The sequence below is a fragment of the Hypanus sabinus genome, chromosome 26 (genome assembly GCF_030144855.1).
Source record: "Hypanus sabinus isolate sHypSab1 chromosome 26, sHypSab1.hap1, whole genome shotgun sequence".
NCBI lineage: Eukaryota > Metazoa > Chordata > Chondrichthyes > Myliobatiformes > Dasyatidae > Hypanus > Hypanus sabinus.
This window is the reverse complement of record NC_082731.1, coordinates 21,683,228-21,699,270: the sequence shown is the minus strand read 5'-3', so window position 1 is coordinate 21,699,270 and position 16,043 is coordinate 21,683,228. Positions and strand designations below refer to the sequence as shown.

At 37.5% G+C, this 16,043-nt stretch overlaps 1 gene segment (V, D, J or C); it reads left to right on the top strand.

Annotated features, from left to right (window-relative positions):
• The first annotated feature begins 2,794 nt into the window (after positions 1–2,794).
• On the top strand, positions 2,795–12,945 carry LOC132381770 (Ig heavy chain C region-like). The segment is given in 7 exon segments: positions 2,795–2,893; positions 3,044–3,351; positions 4,420–4,483; positions 8,327–8,629; positions 10,830–11,135; positions 11,365–11,673; positions 12,504–12,945. Coding segments are annotated over 7 exon segments (1,728 nt in total).
• Positions 12,946–16,043: the final 3,098 nt, after the last annotated feature.

The following is a 16,043-nucleotide window of genomic DNA, read 5'->3' as shown; positions in this document are numbered from 1 at the left end:
CACTAAAAAGAATTAAATCAAAGAATGTCTTTTGAACAAAAATAAATATACACAAGACGCATAAACTTCCACACATATTCGACTATGCGTCTAAAATAACTAATGCCCACGTTGAAACTAACTGTTTGATTCATTAACTCAATCAATATCCCATCCCTCCATTCCTCCTCTCTCTCTCTCTCTCTCTCTCTCTCTCTCTCTCTCTCTCTCTCTCTCTCTCTCTCTCTCTCTCTCTCTCGTCTCGCTCTCTGTTTCTCTCGTTCACACTCTAATTAACACAGAGGAAAAAACAGGAAGAGCTCATTATTGATAAGCACCAAAACCAGCAACAGATCCAAGTACAATAGCCGAAGGGCGAAGGACAGATATTTAAGTGATATTTCCCCAATCGAATTTAACAGAAATAACTTCAGAAAAATGCATAATAATTCGTCAACTTGCTTCAGAGGTCGTTCATATTTTTAATACACTTTTCTGCCCAAGAAGAAAAAAGTAATAAAAGATGGTCGCACATTAGACTCAATACATCTTGCTCCACTACTTCTAACATTATTTTGGAAATATTTTAAATTCCATGTATTCCAAAAATATCGAAGTACAAATGTCATGAACGGCATCTTCCATTGAACAGTCAGACACACTCTTATTATTTTTATTCCAGTCTATTATGTTATTCTAAAGTTACTCTTGTTGCTCAATATTTTCGTTTGAGCCTACACACTATATTGCATTGAATATTTCTATGGTAGCAGTGATACGATACTGTTGTTTGCGTCAGTCCTTATAGCGATGGTCAATGAGGCACAGACAGATCCGTATTCACCGACAAGGACATTTATTGCTTAAAGTAAGGAGTACGTGAATTAATACAATAAATATCTTATGTTCGCAACCACTAAATACCCTTGATTCTGCGGAATACACAGTGAAAACCAAAGGAATAGCGTGGGCAGAAGTTTCTTCACTGGCCTGGCGTTCCTCCTAGTCCGAACTTACTCGCCTTGTCTTCCAGGCAGAGGTGCTTACACTTCCATCTGCGCTGGTAATTCTTCGAATTTACCTTTTACATTATACACGATGCATCCACATGCATATCGATTCTTTATCAAATCAAATATTGCATTGTAATGTGATTGTCTATAGTTTATGTGCCTGTCAGTTAATTCATTGTTATTGCTCTGCTCCAATCCAGCATCCAATTTGTTGCTCTCTTGCCATCAGAAACCGTCGATGATTTATGTCTATTTATTCTCAATCAGCAGCCTGATCTAATAACTGCAAGCATGCATCCAACCTAACATTCACATTTGCATGTATTATGCAGCAGAAGAACATCATACAAATATATATATATATATATTTGGAAATGATATCTAGTCCAGCAATTTATCAGGAAAATCATTATGACATCTTCAACGTATTAACCAAGTGAAGCACTTCAACCTGATAACAATGGAAAACAGAAAATGGAATGTTTTCACAAAGTGGCTGACTTCATCACATAGCACGCAGGTAAAACAAAGAACATTAGTCTCTTTGCTTCCACTGTCCTCGATTAATTCGAATGGTCTGATTTAGAGAAAACAGGACAGTGCTATCGAATGAACTTTCTTCAATACACTGTACATTGAAAGCAGAGAACATGTTTATTATTATTTTTTTCCTTATACGCTTGAATTTGTCGACATTTATCGCTGAACCACTATATGCTTTAGACCTAGCGGACGTTGAAAGGACCAAGTTTTATTGAAAGGAATAAAATTTAATAAAGTCACAACATATGTATGTACAGAAAGACAAGAGAATGACGGATTAATAATTCTGTGTACCCAACGTTTCAGTATTCATCTTTGTAGCAAGATTGTCATAAATAGCTGCATAACCACATAAATAATTGTACGTCTTTCTGACTGGCTTTATCTATCTATCTATCTATCTATCTATCTATCTATCTATCTATATGTATATATATATATATCTAACTATCAGTAGATCCCGATCGATCTATGTATATATATATATATTTTTTTTTTTCCTCGTCCACTCATTAATATCCCGTAGCGGTTGAATTTCGAATCGAGATACTTCCATACATTTGCGCTAAACGGGTTAAGGTCTGTAGGAGGTATGAATCAATATATACATTTGCAAATGCATTTCTGTTTAAAGAAAGCACTATAGACATGATCTATATGTTACCTAATTTAATGTAACTTTAAGTAAATCTAAACTGCCACACAGACGGGTATGAAGTTTTTGCAGATTTGAGCCACTTTGTTAACAAATAGATGAATAAAGGAAAATAACAACAAAGAATAACTGTTGTAATGAGTTTTAATTTATTTCATTTTCCACGCCTGGTAAACGTAATCAATAAATTTGCCATCCCTCGATCACATACTACGGGCATTCATTTTATTTTACTCAAGATGACTTTCAGCATCAATAGATGGAACTTACTGAGAAATGTTCTGAACTTGAAAGTCTCACGGGATTGATCTTAGTTAAAAACGATATTCTCTTAATTATCTGGAACGTTGATACTTGCATCAATATGTTAATCAATATAGTCGTGAATCGGGTGGCCGGAGCCGGTTCTATGCTAAATGAAGTCATTGCGTTTATTCTACTTGCTACCAGCCTTGAAGTTATGACACAAGCTGTTTGTTTTGTGGGTGATGTAACATCGCTTAACCAAATATAACTCTGATCCTATAGGCTCCGCCCACCATCGCGCCCATGTATTTGGTTGCTTAAATATCAGCCGTCGCTGCATAGTTCAAAGTCCCCGCAGTCGGATGCCATCAACTACTGTGTAGAGTCGCTCCGGTTGAATTCGTCAGCAGGATGAAATCGCTGGCTTCATTCGGCGTGTTTATGGCTTTATTAACCCGTGCGTAATTTGGGTTGGAAAAATTTCTCTTAGATTCAGTCAATCTTCGATTGCGTTCAATCTCGAGCGTTTTACCTTATAAATTTCAAAGACTAGAGTCACTGTCTCAATATTAATCGTCACGTTTCTTTCTTTGTATTTAACTTACAGGGGTCCATTCCGATATCGTGTTGATTCAGCCCCCAGCGGAGACAGTCAGACCCGGAGCATCCGTGACACTCACATGTAAAACCAGCGGGTTTAATCTCAATAGCTATTGGATGCACTTGGTCCGTCAGGTCCCTGGAAAAGGGCTGCAATGGCTCCTTGCATACTACAGTCCTTCAAGCAAGTATTTCGCCCCGGGCATCCAGAACAGATTCATTCCGTCCAAAGACGGCACAAACAATATGTTTAGTGTTGAAGTGAGCCGGCTGCAAACGGACGATACCGCTGTCTATTACTGTGCGAGAGACACAGTGCGGGGAACAAGAGTCTAGGCTCTACAATAACGGTGGGTTGAAACTCCATATTTTCCATCATAACCTAACAGTGAGTAAATATTTTATTTGCAACAATGACAGGACATCAGAAGAGCGCAACTGTTCTTCCATGATCTTTTTCGAAGTATCACACGTAACATCAAATGCACTGATGTGGCATTTTATTCCTGTTTCTCCACTATGACATCAGCTGTTCATAATTGTGGAGTGGAACATTTTGTTTGGTTCAATGTGAACGGTACAGGTAGAGAAAAAACAATTGATTTCATTACAATTCCGCCCTCTTTGTGAACTGTTGGATACATTAAAACAGATTTAAAGCCTATTTCAAGCAGATATTGTGGGTGTTAGTGTCTGCAGGTTTTTCGTTCGGTCTGTCTCACTGTGTGCATACAGTGGCACACTGCGCTGTATACAGCGCAATTTCCCGCACAGAAACCTGGGCAGCTAGTCTACTGATTCTTGATCATACCAGCACAGCAAGAGAGGATGCTGAACAGACATTGAAATAAATCCTTGTGGGCATTGCTAAATATCGGTATAAAAACAACAAAAAATAAAAGAAAAATATAGTGATGTTGCATGAAAGCGAATGGGATGGGAAAGGACAACATTAGTGAATAAGCTGCTGATTATTTGTCAGGGCTTGTCTCACTGTGCATACTGGATCGCACAGTGTGTGCCTGCAATACAAAAACATTCTGATCTCTAATTATGCACTTTAGTTGTTTTTTTTTTCGTTCGTTCGATGTTTCGATATCATTCTTGATGCACACTTTCTACTTTGGCACAGATCACTAATTAGTCGGAATGAACCAGCTTAGATATATTCGACATTTATCTGTGAAGAAGTCTCATGATATTTTGGCAGCATGCCTGCGTACAGTATTATGTTATCTTATATTGGAAAATAACGCATCCTTTAACGCACTCATGCTTTCTAATAATCAGTGTTAGCTTATTTTGTGGAATAATGAATATATACGCAATTGTCGAAATTTTGCATACCATTTGCAGAGGCGGTAATTGGGTGAAGCAACCCAGGCAATATATCACTGTGATAATATGGATTACTGGGGAGGAGGCACCATGTTGACGGTGACAGCCGGTAAGTAGCAAAAATATTTTTTTCAAAATAAATGTTTTATTGAATTTTAATTCCATATTTAGTTTCAGATTTTGATTATGCTTTCCCCTGATTATTCTTGGCATTAATTGAACGCTTACTGAATATCAGTTTGATAAATAAGTTTTGATTTTGCTGCAAGGAGATTATGGAATTCAGCTTATTTTAGACACGTTGATACAAAAAGTATTACTGATTTAGTATTCATTTGCTCAATTCGATAATGACCTGTCTCCTTTACAACACACCGATGCTCTTAAATTGTTTGGAATTGCAGCTTCGATAAAACTCAGTTATAGAGTTATATCCGTCTATCCTGTGCAATATAAGATTTTCCATTTCAATCTATTGCTTCTATCTACGGAGAAAAAAAAACAAAACACGAATGAAAGTGTAATACAACGACCTTTGTGAATATATGCATTCATTAGTAGAATTGGATTATCGACTAGTGAACCAGCTCCCAATATGGCTTTCAGAGAGGAAGTTCTGCAGCTCTGCAGATCTGCAGTAATTCAAGAATCACAGACTCGATACTGTATGTATCCAACTAAATCCATATCGTGGTGTTGCAACTAGAAGTAGAACAAAATCTTGACATTTATGAAGAGATCCTCGGAATAATAATTCGTATTGTCGGATATTTAGCATTATCTCAGGGAATGCGTGTTCACTTTCTTCTCACTGACTTGAGGCTTTTAAGCGGTTAGACATCTTTTTTTTTGTCGCGAAGGCCTGCATAAAATCGATGTGCAGACCACTTTTTCCACATTCAGGAATGTCTCGGATCCGATAGTTTAAAGTCGCGTCATTAGATTTGAAGTTAGACAATAGACCACAGAATCACGGATTAGAAAGAGTTTCTTTCGATATGAAAAATTGAATTTGCGAAATTAGTTATATAGGGTTGTGAACACCGCCGGGAGTGTAGTGTAACGGGAGATGATGAGGAAGTAGAAAAATGGGCTTAAAAGACAGCAGTCTTTAGGCAATGCAGAAGCTATGGCCCAAATGATCTGAAAAGTCTGATACAATTTATTTTCATGTGATCTTATTGATGAAGGCGAAACATATCTATGTCTTTTTTTTTTGTTTTCGTTAGTTAATTTGCATTGATCTATTTCTTGTACTTATAGAAAAAGTAATTACGGCAAATTGTAGTTAAATAACAGCTACGGTTTGTAAAAGTATAATTTGTACGGCTGAAACTTATTGCCACCCATTGATCCAAACACCAGCATATATTAAGTGAGTCAAATAGGAAAGGAAAAGGATTTTCATCAATCACATACTAGGAATCTCTTTACTAATAATTTCAAATCCTATGGTGGATATTTTAACCAGTATCGTAGGAGTGCTAATGCACCATTATCAGTTTATTTAACTAAAATTCATGAATTGTTGAAGTCCATGATTTCAAATTCTTATTGTGATATTGTGGGCTAATATAATCATTTATAAACTGCAGACAAATCAGTGATATGAATAAATAAACCTCTCTAGGTCATTGCACTGAAATTGTTTCGAAGGGTTTTATTTTAAGTTCTGCGCAGGAGTTGCATTATTTAATAAATGCGAGCAATATCGTGGATTATATTGCTGGTTTTGTTCTTTCGATTAGAGAAGAAGGAAATATTTCTACTTTATACATTGTAACATTAGATTGCCGCAATAGCAAAATTAATGTGTTAATTGGTCAGTGAATACATTAAAACAATTCCTTTTCAACGACGATTTCATAATGATGATTTCATAAAATATTATTAAATAATAATAATGTTTGAAGCAGATAGAATTGATGCAGGCTGAAGCTGCAGCTTATTACGCCTACCCCCTTACTGATACAAAATATATATTTGTCGTCAATCATCACACCAAAACAAAAAAAATCATAATATTTTAATACAATATCCAATTCCTAGTATCATTTAATTATATTACGCCCATTTTTTTAAATCATGTATTTTGTAGTTGTTCATTTTTTAAAAATATTTCTTTCAAACTTGTTAAGTGTGGTGCATGATTTTCAGTTCTGACTACAAATGTTGCGTTGATGCACCACACTGACTGAAATACAGTACTTTATTTTCACAATTGTTCTTATCCTTTATTTCTGAAATATATATGTTCCTCTCAAATCAGGTTGATTTTTTCTCTTCTTGAAAAATCTTTGGATACTTTGTGGTAACTGTCCTTTATTTTTTGCTTTATACATAGATAGTATTATTTTAAAATCATCCAAATCTCTGAATTTTAAAGTATATATTTGAATAAATAGTGGATTGGTTTGCTCATAAAAACTAACCATATACACAAATCGTATGGCTTTATTTTGGTGAAGAGCAATCGAGTTTGTATTTGTTTTATATCTATTTACCCGCACCTCTACACCGTAAGTCATCCACATGTCGCTGATTTAAATATTGAAATTTAGAATATTAACTTAAGTATGAACATTTAAAAGTGCAGGGTATAAATGTCTAACATTAAATGAAACATGTCATATTTTTCTTTAAACATGTGGATCATACAACATGAACTGAGGGACGAGCAGTTTTATTATTTCAACTTGACAATACTTTGATTGGAGTTATGACTGAAGTGTCTTTAAATGCAATCTTTGCAAACTGTGTGTCGGTTATATTTATATCAAGATTAACTAGGAAACTTTTAGCAACATTTCTCTGAGTAGTCTCATCATATCGTTCCTAAAATATATATGTTTGGAAAGCTCTGATGATATAAATAAGTGAATTTCTTGAATGCTACGAATCCTTTCAGTAAAATGATGCATAGGATAGCTCTGAGTGAAATATCCATGTTTGGTGAATGTCCATAAAGTTAAGTAATTGAGATAAAGGTAATTCTAGAGTAATGCTACGCTGAATTGCGTGGAAAAGAACTGTAGCACTTAGCGACGTATTTTTTTTTTAATTTTGCCTGCGTGCTTTTAATTTATTCGGATAATCAACACAGCTTGGCGTTTTACATCACGGCAGAAATTACTGTTGGATCAATAGTGTCTATTTTGAATATTTCACACACAAACACACGCACAGACACACACACACACACACGCACACACACACACACACACACACACGCACACACACACACGCACATATATATATATATATATATATACATATAAAGAGAGAGAGAGAGAGAGAGAGAGAGAGAGAGAGAGAGAGAGAGAGAGAGAGAGAGAGAGAGAGAGAGAGAGAGAGAGTTACACCGATCACCACACGGAATTACAGTGCTGGCAAATTCATCGCCACTCAAGCTAGTGTTCTCCAAATAATTTCCGACTTCTTTTTCGAAATAAACTCTCACTTTCAACTTGCTGAATAACACGAATATCGCAAATTTCTAAAATGTCAGAATCCACGATTCTCTTCGCCAAACTTGCAAGGTATAGGTACCTGTATGCCCGTTATTTGATCTGCTTATTGTGTAGACATCGTTATAGCTGGTATCCAGAGAATCAGTGTCGGGAGACCAAAAACAAATGTAGTGAAAAGGTGTTTTATTTCCATGATGACGAGAGCTCGGACATATACAGGTAACATTGACTTCATTCTGACACGTTGTGATATCCTATCGTGTTCACCAGAGAATTCTTTGAGTATATATTTTTGGCAAGCACATCAAGGTAAGTGGATGATATTTGTAGTTCCCCGTGATTAGTATATGATTATGGTGGTGTCGGCAAATGGAACCCTACTTCCCTCCCCCTCCCAAAAGAACAATACATTCTGTTTCTTCGAGTATCGGACATGCCAAAAATAAAACATTTAATCTAACTGTGTGATCATGTTCTTTCAGCGGGTGAGTCTGCACCCATCGTCTACCCTCTACTTTCCTGTGAACAATCCAGTGCCGATGAAACAGTCACTTTCGGCTGCTTGGCGAAGGATTACTCCCCGGTGGGTATCAACGTCTACTGGAAGAAAGATGAAGCGAACATCACAACAGGAATTAATACCTATCCGGCTGTGTTAAACGAGAATGGATCTTATACACGGAGCAGCGAGTTAACAGTCAGCGAGACGCAAGCGGGCAGCAGCGCCATCTATTGTGTCGTTCAGCATAAAGATACAGTCCAGGAAGTTGAAATGCCTCCTCTAGGTCAGTGTTGGGATGAATTTCGGGTAAAAGTCGTGTCGAGAATATAATGTTCAAAAATGACACAAGATATGATTTAAATGCAGTGAAAGTGCATTAACATCTTCTGAGGTCCTATTTTCCAAGGCACATTAGTTCTGCAGAGTGCCTTTGGACCACCAGATACTATTCTGTAACGCACATGTTGATCCTATTCCCGCAGATGTATTACCAATGGTGGCACACATTTGCTCTTCATTTGTCATTATCTTCGCTCTCTACTTGTATAACGCCTAGTTGTTTTAAATTGCACTGTAAAGACAGGCATTTAACTGTGAGTTTGTTCTCAGAACAAACTTATGTGAGCGACACAGGATGACTGAGCAAGTCGTTATTATTTTTTCTCTCACTCTAAAGTAATAAGAACTGTAATAGAAATCGCGAAACGCTTCGTGAATTTGAAACATTTTAAATATGTTTTCTTGATTGTTCTCCTCACAGTGCTCAAAACCAAGTAAACATCTATAAATCTAATTGCTGACATTTCAAAAGAACACAGAATATAACAGGGAGACAAGCACAGCGCAGGTTAGGCCTATCTATTGCACCGAGGATTTCAACAATATCAAGATCAATTTTACCGATTCATCCATTATAGTTCTCAAATATTCAATAGATCCGCGAGCGTTTTAAATGATTCCAATCTACCTGTCTCTACAATTACCAAGGCGATCAAACGTTCTGTTTCAGTCATTTCTCTTCCTACCTCTCACTTAACGTAATGTAGCTTGGTAAAATATCTCGACTAAATAAGATGTAAAGCGTCAGTTCACTCCGCTGACATATATGCCATCATTGGGAGAGATGTAGCATCTGATTAGCTCTACAATCAATATTAATTGAAATAGTGAGAGCAGTTAGGGATTGATATATCTGCAACTTCTCAATCGCATGTCCTGGTTATGATCCACTGAATCCAGATTGACAGCCTTTGAAGAGTACTGGTAATAGTTGGAGTCCCTGATCGTATAAAGTAACTGAACAGTAGAAAACAATCACAAGCCACTTCTGCTGCCTTTTCTAAAAAAAAAAACACATTCACATGGACATCATTCCCCACGTCATATAATACTACAGGCATTGTTTGCACCGATCCCTATCAACATTCATTATCAAAATAATAATATTCTCTTGCTTACAGTCACCTAATAAACGCCTGTGACCAGTGAGAATAAAACGGCCACCGCTAAAGTTGTAGCTACATCTTCCACGGTTATTCTGGTAAAATATTATACACCTCTCCATTATAGACCTCCAGCCCATCTGCCTACATTCCTAACACATGTGCTTCTGTTGCATTCTGGATGTGGTTAATAAAATACATCCAACAGCGTGATTACATTATATCCATTGTACATTTCACTCACAATGTTTCAGTAAACAGTCATTCCATGGCCACACCCGAGACACAGCTGTGATAACAACACTCATCCCCAATGCTACTCCATCACATATTTTAACTCCCTCCGTCTCCCTTTGGACATATTATTTTCAGAAATCCCAAAATCATCTCATTTCCAAGAACTGGTGCATGATATGATTATATCATACTTTTCATGAGAAAACATAACGTTTCAAACCATGCAACAGACTATCTTTCCTCATGGTCTCTTTACACTATGTCTGACAGCCCTAGCGAACATTAGTAAAACCTACCCAACAGCTCTAACAATCCAGCCAACCCTCCTTCCGTCTTCTGGTTAAATTCTACCCATTTCTACAGGCCAATCTTTCCAATCAAAGATTTCTGTCTTCCACATAACTGCAACGCTTCCGCTCCTGCCCTTCTGCAGCCACACCTTTATCTGTAGGGACACGAGATTATCTGCAAAGCTAACTGAAATGTTGAACAATTTACTTCATTAAGGTTTGTAAGCGAACATTGTAAGGGCCTTGGAAGGAGTCCCACAATCACAGAGACGGGAAAACGCGTTATATGTAAAATGCATTCAATTCTCCACAACTAAATACCTATTTGTACTACAGCTAGTTAATATAATATTGTGAGACATGCGCAGGTATTCCACCGGAAGAAAGGGCAATTTAACTGTTATTTTCTTGCTTGTGTTGAGCAATCCTCGATGATTAACGGATATCTTCATCAATGGCTTCTTGCCATATTGAAGCCATTTTAAAAAATACGTTTATTTTGTTCAAAATCTAGAGGTTCATCATCCAACTATCGCTATCTCCGTGAGCTCCCCTGAAGATATTAGGAGGAGCAGAAGAGGGACCGCAGTTTGTTCTATCACCGACTTCCAACCGGCGAAATTCACCGTGCACTGGCTGAAAGATGGACAGTCGGTGCATTCTGGTGTGGTCACCTCCCCTGCTTTTAAGGTGAATGGAAACTTCTCAGCGACAAGCCAATTGACATTTGCGGCGACGGACTGGTTCGCAGGCGTTGTCTATACCTGTCAGGTTACGCACAAAGACTACACCCAAAGTCGAAATATCAGCAATACTCCAGGTAAGAGACGTATCAAATAAATGTCCACATGTCACTGTGAGTGTCGACCTCAGTCCAAATTTAGTAAATCTTGACTTTAGGACAAAAGGGAACAGCACATTATTCTGTTCGAGAGAACCTTCTAGAGTCGGAGTGATCGGAAATGTTCATATACTTTTTCCAACTCAGAAGATTAATTTCATACTCTCGATTCAGTTGCGGGTATTTAACTGATGTTAATTTGCCATAGGTCCATGCTCATGCGAAGAAGTACAAGTAGAAATTCAAGAACCACCAGTGGAGCAAGTCTTACTAGAGGCGAGCGTCACATTAACATGCGTCATCACTAATGCGCCTTACGGCGTCCAAGTGTCTTGGATGCAAGGCAAACTTGAGCTGAAATCAGAGATTGCCTACCAGCCAGGAAATTCCCTCCATAGCGTGATCAGCAATCTAAATATTTCGACACAATCTTGGTTGAGTGGGGTCCTATTCGAATGCGTGGTGAGCCACGAAGAAATGCCGACCCCAAAAAGAGCATACATCCGCAAGGAGGAAGGTAAGCTGGGGTTGGTAATGCATGACTGTATTTTGTGCGGGCGGCAATCTTGCACTTTTTTCATTGAGGTTAATCAAAACAATTGGTGGAGACCAATCAGCAGGTTGCCTATGTCTGCAAAAAATCTCCCGGCTGCTGCGTCTCGGCAAACCAATTTGGTTTCTTATCCCTCATTATGTACACTGAATCATCTGCTGAAACCATCGTCGGAATAGGAGATGCTCATTCATCCTACTCAGTCGGAGTGCGTTTAAGATGTAAAAGAAAACAAAGATAGATCAGAACGAAATAGCTGATATACACTTAGTTTACCTTATCACTCCAAGAATGTCTAAATTACTTTCAACAATACCTCCCTCTTTCATTATCTCTGCAAGTTAACAGTACTTAGCTATCCATAAACATGTCGCTGGAACATTCTTCCAATGAAAGTTTAACTCAATTTTACCCTTTGCGAAAATGTTCCGTGGCACATCGATGAATTGATAAAGTTTAATTAATTTGCCAGCATAACAGAATGATTCCTCAGTCCTAAAATTAAGAATGATATCAAAGTATACTGTTAAACCCTCAGCAGAGAACCAGATGGTATAAAGATACACATTAATTGGAGGGGATAAATAATCCTGTAATGCGCCTCGGGTTCTTGAAGAACCTTGTACCGACAGTGTATTATTACCCCAAACACAAGCTCGGTTACGAAATATTAACAGTAGTGAAACGCTGTACATTAATATTTTTGCCAAATCACTGTTTCTTCCATTCTAAACTATCTTCTTTTCATCTCATTACTTCCCGGTATATTAATTGTTTTCCCCGTTTTTACGCAGCCTTGCATCCTCAGCAACCTTCCGTCTCTGTCCTTCTTCCGCCGACAAGTGAAGAGACCACAGAGAACTCCGTCATCCTCACCTGCTTAGTGAAAGGGTTCTCGCCTAGCAGGATTTTCGTCACTTGGACGGTCGAAGACACGCGGGTGGATTCACGCGACTACACGAATACCGCAGTTGCGGCAGAGAACGGCAACAATTCATTCTTCATGTACAGCTTGTTGTATGTTCGTTCGGAACAGTGGTTGCGAGGTGCTTCTTTCTCCTGTGTTGTCGCACATGAATCCCTCCCGATGAAGACCATCGCAAGAACCGTTAATCGGTCCAGTGGTAAACCCAGTTTTGTCAACATATCCCTTGTACTGATGGATACTGTCGATAATTGTCAATGATAATTTTATTGTTTTCAACACATGTTTAAATAAGTATCAATAAATATTCTTCCAGCAAATTTTGCACTGTCCAGAAGAGCTCTTATTGGTTTCCGAGGCTTGAGAAAACAAGGCCTTAGAGGGTTTCGAGATTTTTTTTTAAACGTGGACCCCTATACACCAAGTGTTACAAGACAATGTATAGCCGCGTCAACAGAGAATTAGAGGGGAGTTTAGAACACAATTATTCCAGAGTCGGGTCGAGTGTACTGGAACTACCTACTTCCGTCTTTTTTGCGTCCGCTTTATTCACAACCGTAGGACCGAGTCAGTCATTGCGCTTTGTAGTGAAAATCTGTCCTGGGATAAATGTGTAACACATTTTGCACCCGAGAGTAACACACATTTTTTGCATTATACGATGACGAGTTTTCCATGCATACACGAAAATGCATTAATTTTGCCTGTATCAAATAAATCATTATCCTGGCCTGATAATAAAGAGTGCACTGAAGGGGTCACTATGTTCCTCACGCTAATGTTTCTTAAAATGCTATTTCCAGCATCTGAAATATAGGCACAACACGGCAGTCCGAGAAATGCGGATTGAACGGCAGGTCAAGGATATGTACCTGGCACATCTCTCAAATATCCCTGAAATTCGATGCAGTCAGAAACAAACACATAAAAATAGATTTATCAATAAACTGGGAGAATATTGTATTCGTAACGTGTGCATGAAAGTGAATATACTACTTTGTTACGTAGGTCTGGAGCAGAGAAGGCACGGCCAATTCGTTTTCATGAATATGAAGCACGAACATATAAATTAAAGAAAATGGGCCAAAAATTGAGAAAAAAAAGTGGGGGAACCCTTCTGGGAGGGAACTCAAGCTTGTGTATTTAAATTTTCTCCTCAGTAAATGTACTGCTCTATATCATCATGTTAGTTGATCTGTGGAGGCAAAAAATATGAAACGTAAGTAAGGATATAGGGTAACAATCAAATATCAACTCAGACGGTATAATATCAGCTTTCACAGATTAGACTCGTCTGATAGAACACTTTTCTTTGAACCTGTCTTTCCCGGATTTGCAGGAGAAAGAGTATATCCATATATTTAATATCATTCATTATTTCGTTATTCCCTTTTATTACACGTCAGTACATGAAACTTCAGTAAATTGTAAGCATATAAACATTAGTTGACACATATACATAAGTATGTTTAAGCTTACATCTGTATTGCAGCTCCCGAAATCCATATATTCTACTGTAAACTTCCATTAATACAACAAATAACCATGTCCTTATACTCTAAATTATAACATAGACACACCCAAAATTACCACACCTCTTGCACATCAAAATCTAAATTTGAGAGGAAATTCACAAATTGATAAGTTGGAACCTCCATCGCTTTTGTGGTCATGTTTGGAAACTTGTGCACAAGGACACCAGTCTGTTGCACGTGCGCCCGTACAGAGACTGGTTTGGAAAATACATATAGAATCATTTATCTCCATGAAAAAACAATATTCACGTAAGCCTACACTAAAATGCTTACGCAATTCCCGACAGATGGATTTTGGACTGAGTCTTACAGCAGATATATAAACATGTGATAGTATACAGGAAATCTCACTAACTAGTTTTGAGTAAATGCGTTATGCCAATCGCACTACTTTACCAATTCTCTCAAATATCTACTTTAAATCAAAATGTTTTGTCAGCCTTATTTCCTTCTCTATTTCTGTCCATCAAATTGTGTCAACGATTTCACTCTGAGCTGTGAATTTTGAAAAACAATAATATCAAACGTAACATGCAAATGATCTCCTGCACACAATAACATTATATACTTTTTAAATATAGGTCAGAAATAACCAGAGTTAACTGTTACACACAATGTTATTCAAATAGGATTGCTCAAGTACAAGAAATTTATAAATTTAACAACTCGCGCATATTCACTGCCACTCAGAAAATAACTTATAAATGTTGTCAGCAATTATTGATAACAATTACATTGATACTGAAATTTCATGGAAAATTATTTATGTAAATACAAGTATATCGTGTTAAAATAAGCAAAATAAGAAATAAATGAAAGGTTGCTTTGGACAACCGCGTGAATGTATCTAATATCTGCTTCCGTTGGTTTCTGCAGAAGATATTGGAATTGAAGACTATGGAGAAGACACAGACAACTTATGGACAACTGCATCCACATTCATCATCTTGTTCTTCCTGAGTATTTCCTACAGCGCTGCACTATCTTTAGTGAAGGTGATAACATTTTTTTTTACACTTATCTTTCCCTGCATTTGGAGTTGATGACAAAATGCTGATAACTTTAACATCTTGCGTGGTCTCTAATCTCAGGCCATTACTGAATTTGTCTATTTTCTATTTGTCTTGTTTTCACAGGTGAAGTAACAGCTTGAAAATAGGATGCAATGGATTTTTCTTACGGAACTATTCACTTTTAAGTTAACATGAAAGAAAGTACCACCTTTTGAAGCCAGCAAAGACATGGACTAAATTTCTGTTTTAAAGCTTTAATGTTCATCACTGCTAATTGACATGCATTAATTAAAGTTTTATAAAATACAGATATAAGTTGATTGTTACCATAAATGATGCCACATGTTCGGTTTCTTTAACAACTATACACTTCCTGTTTCCTGGCAAAAAAAAACAAAATAAATAATTTCCAGAGACAGCATCTTGGATTGTTCACTCCATTCGCCACAGTGGAACAGCACTCATTAATCACAATTCGTTCTCGACATGTCCTCTTAACGTTCACAAACATATAGGACTACCATATTTGTCCGGTACTTGGCACTAACTCCGGCTGTGCAGCTACGTGGAGATGCGAGAGGAAAGAGGTCCAACAGCAATAGACGATTCATTGGTTCTGGGAACTGACTCGATGAACGGTTGCAATGCTTCCGTATGGGTTCTATTGCCCTCAGTTCTTAACGTCTGGCATATATTGGGTCGGTGACACTGCAATCTTGAAGTGCATGGGATCAAACGGAGAGCATGGTATGCATGAATAGCAATGGCATAAATTGGATAAAGGATGTTGTTCTGAAATGAGAATGCGGTTAATGAGGAAAGGAAGTAAGCACAGGATCTCGTGGGTAGTATTCTCTTAAT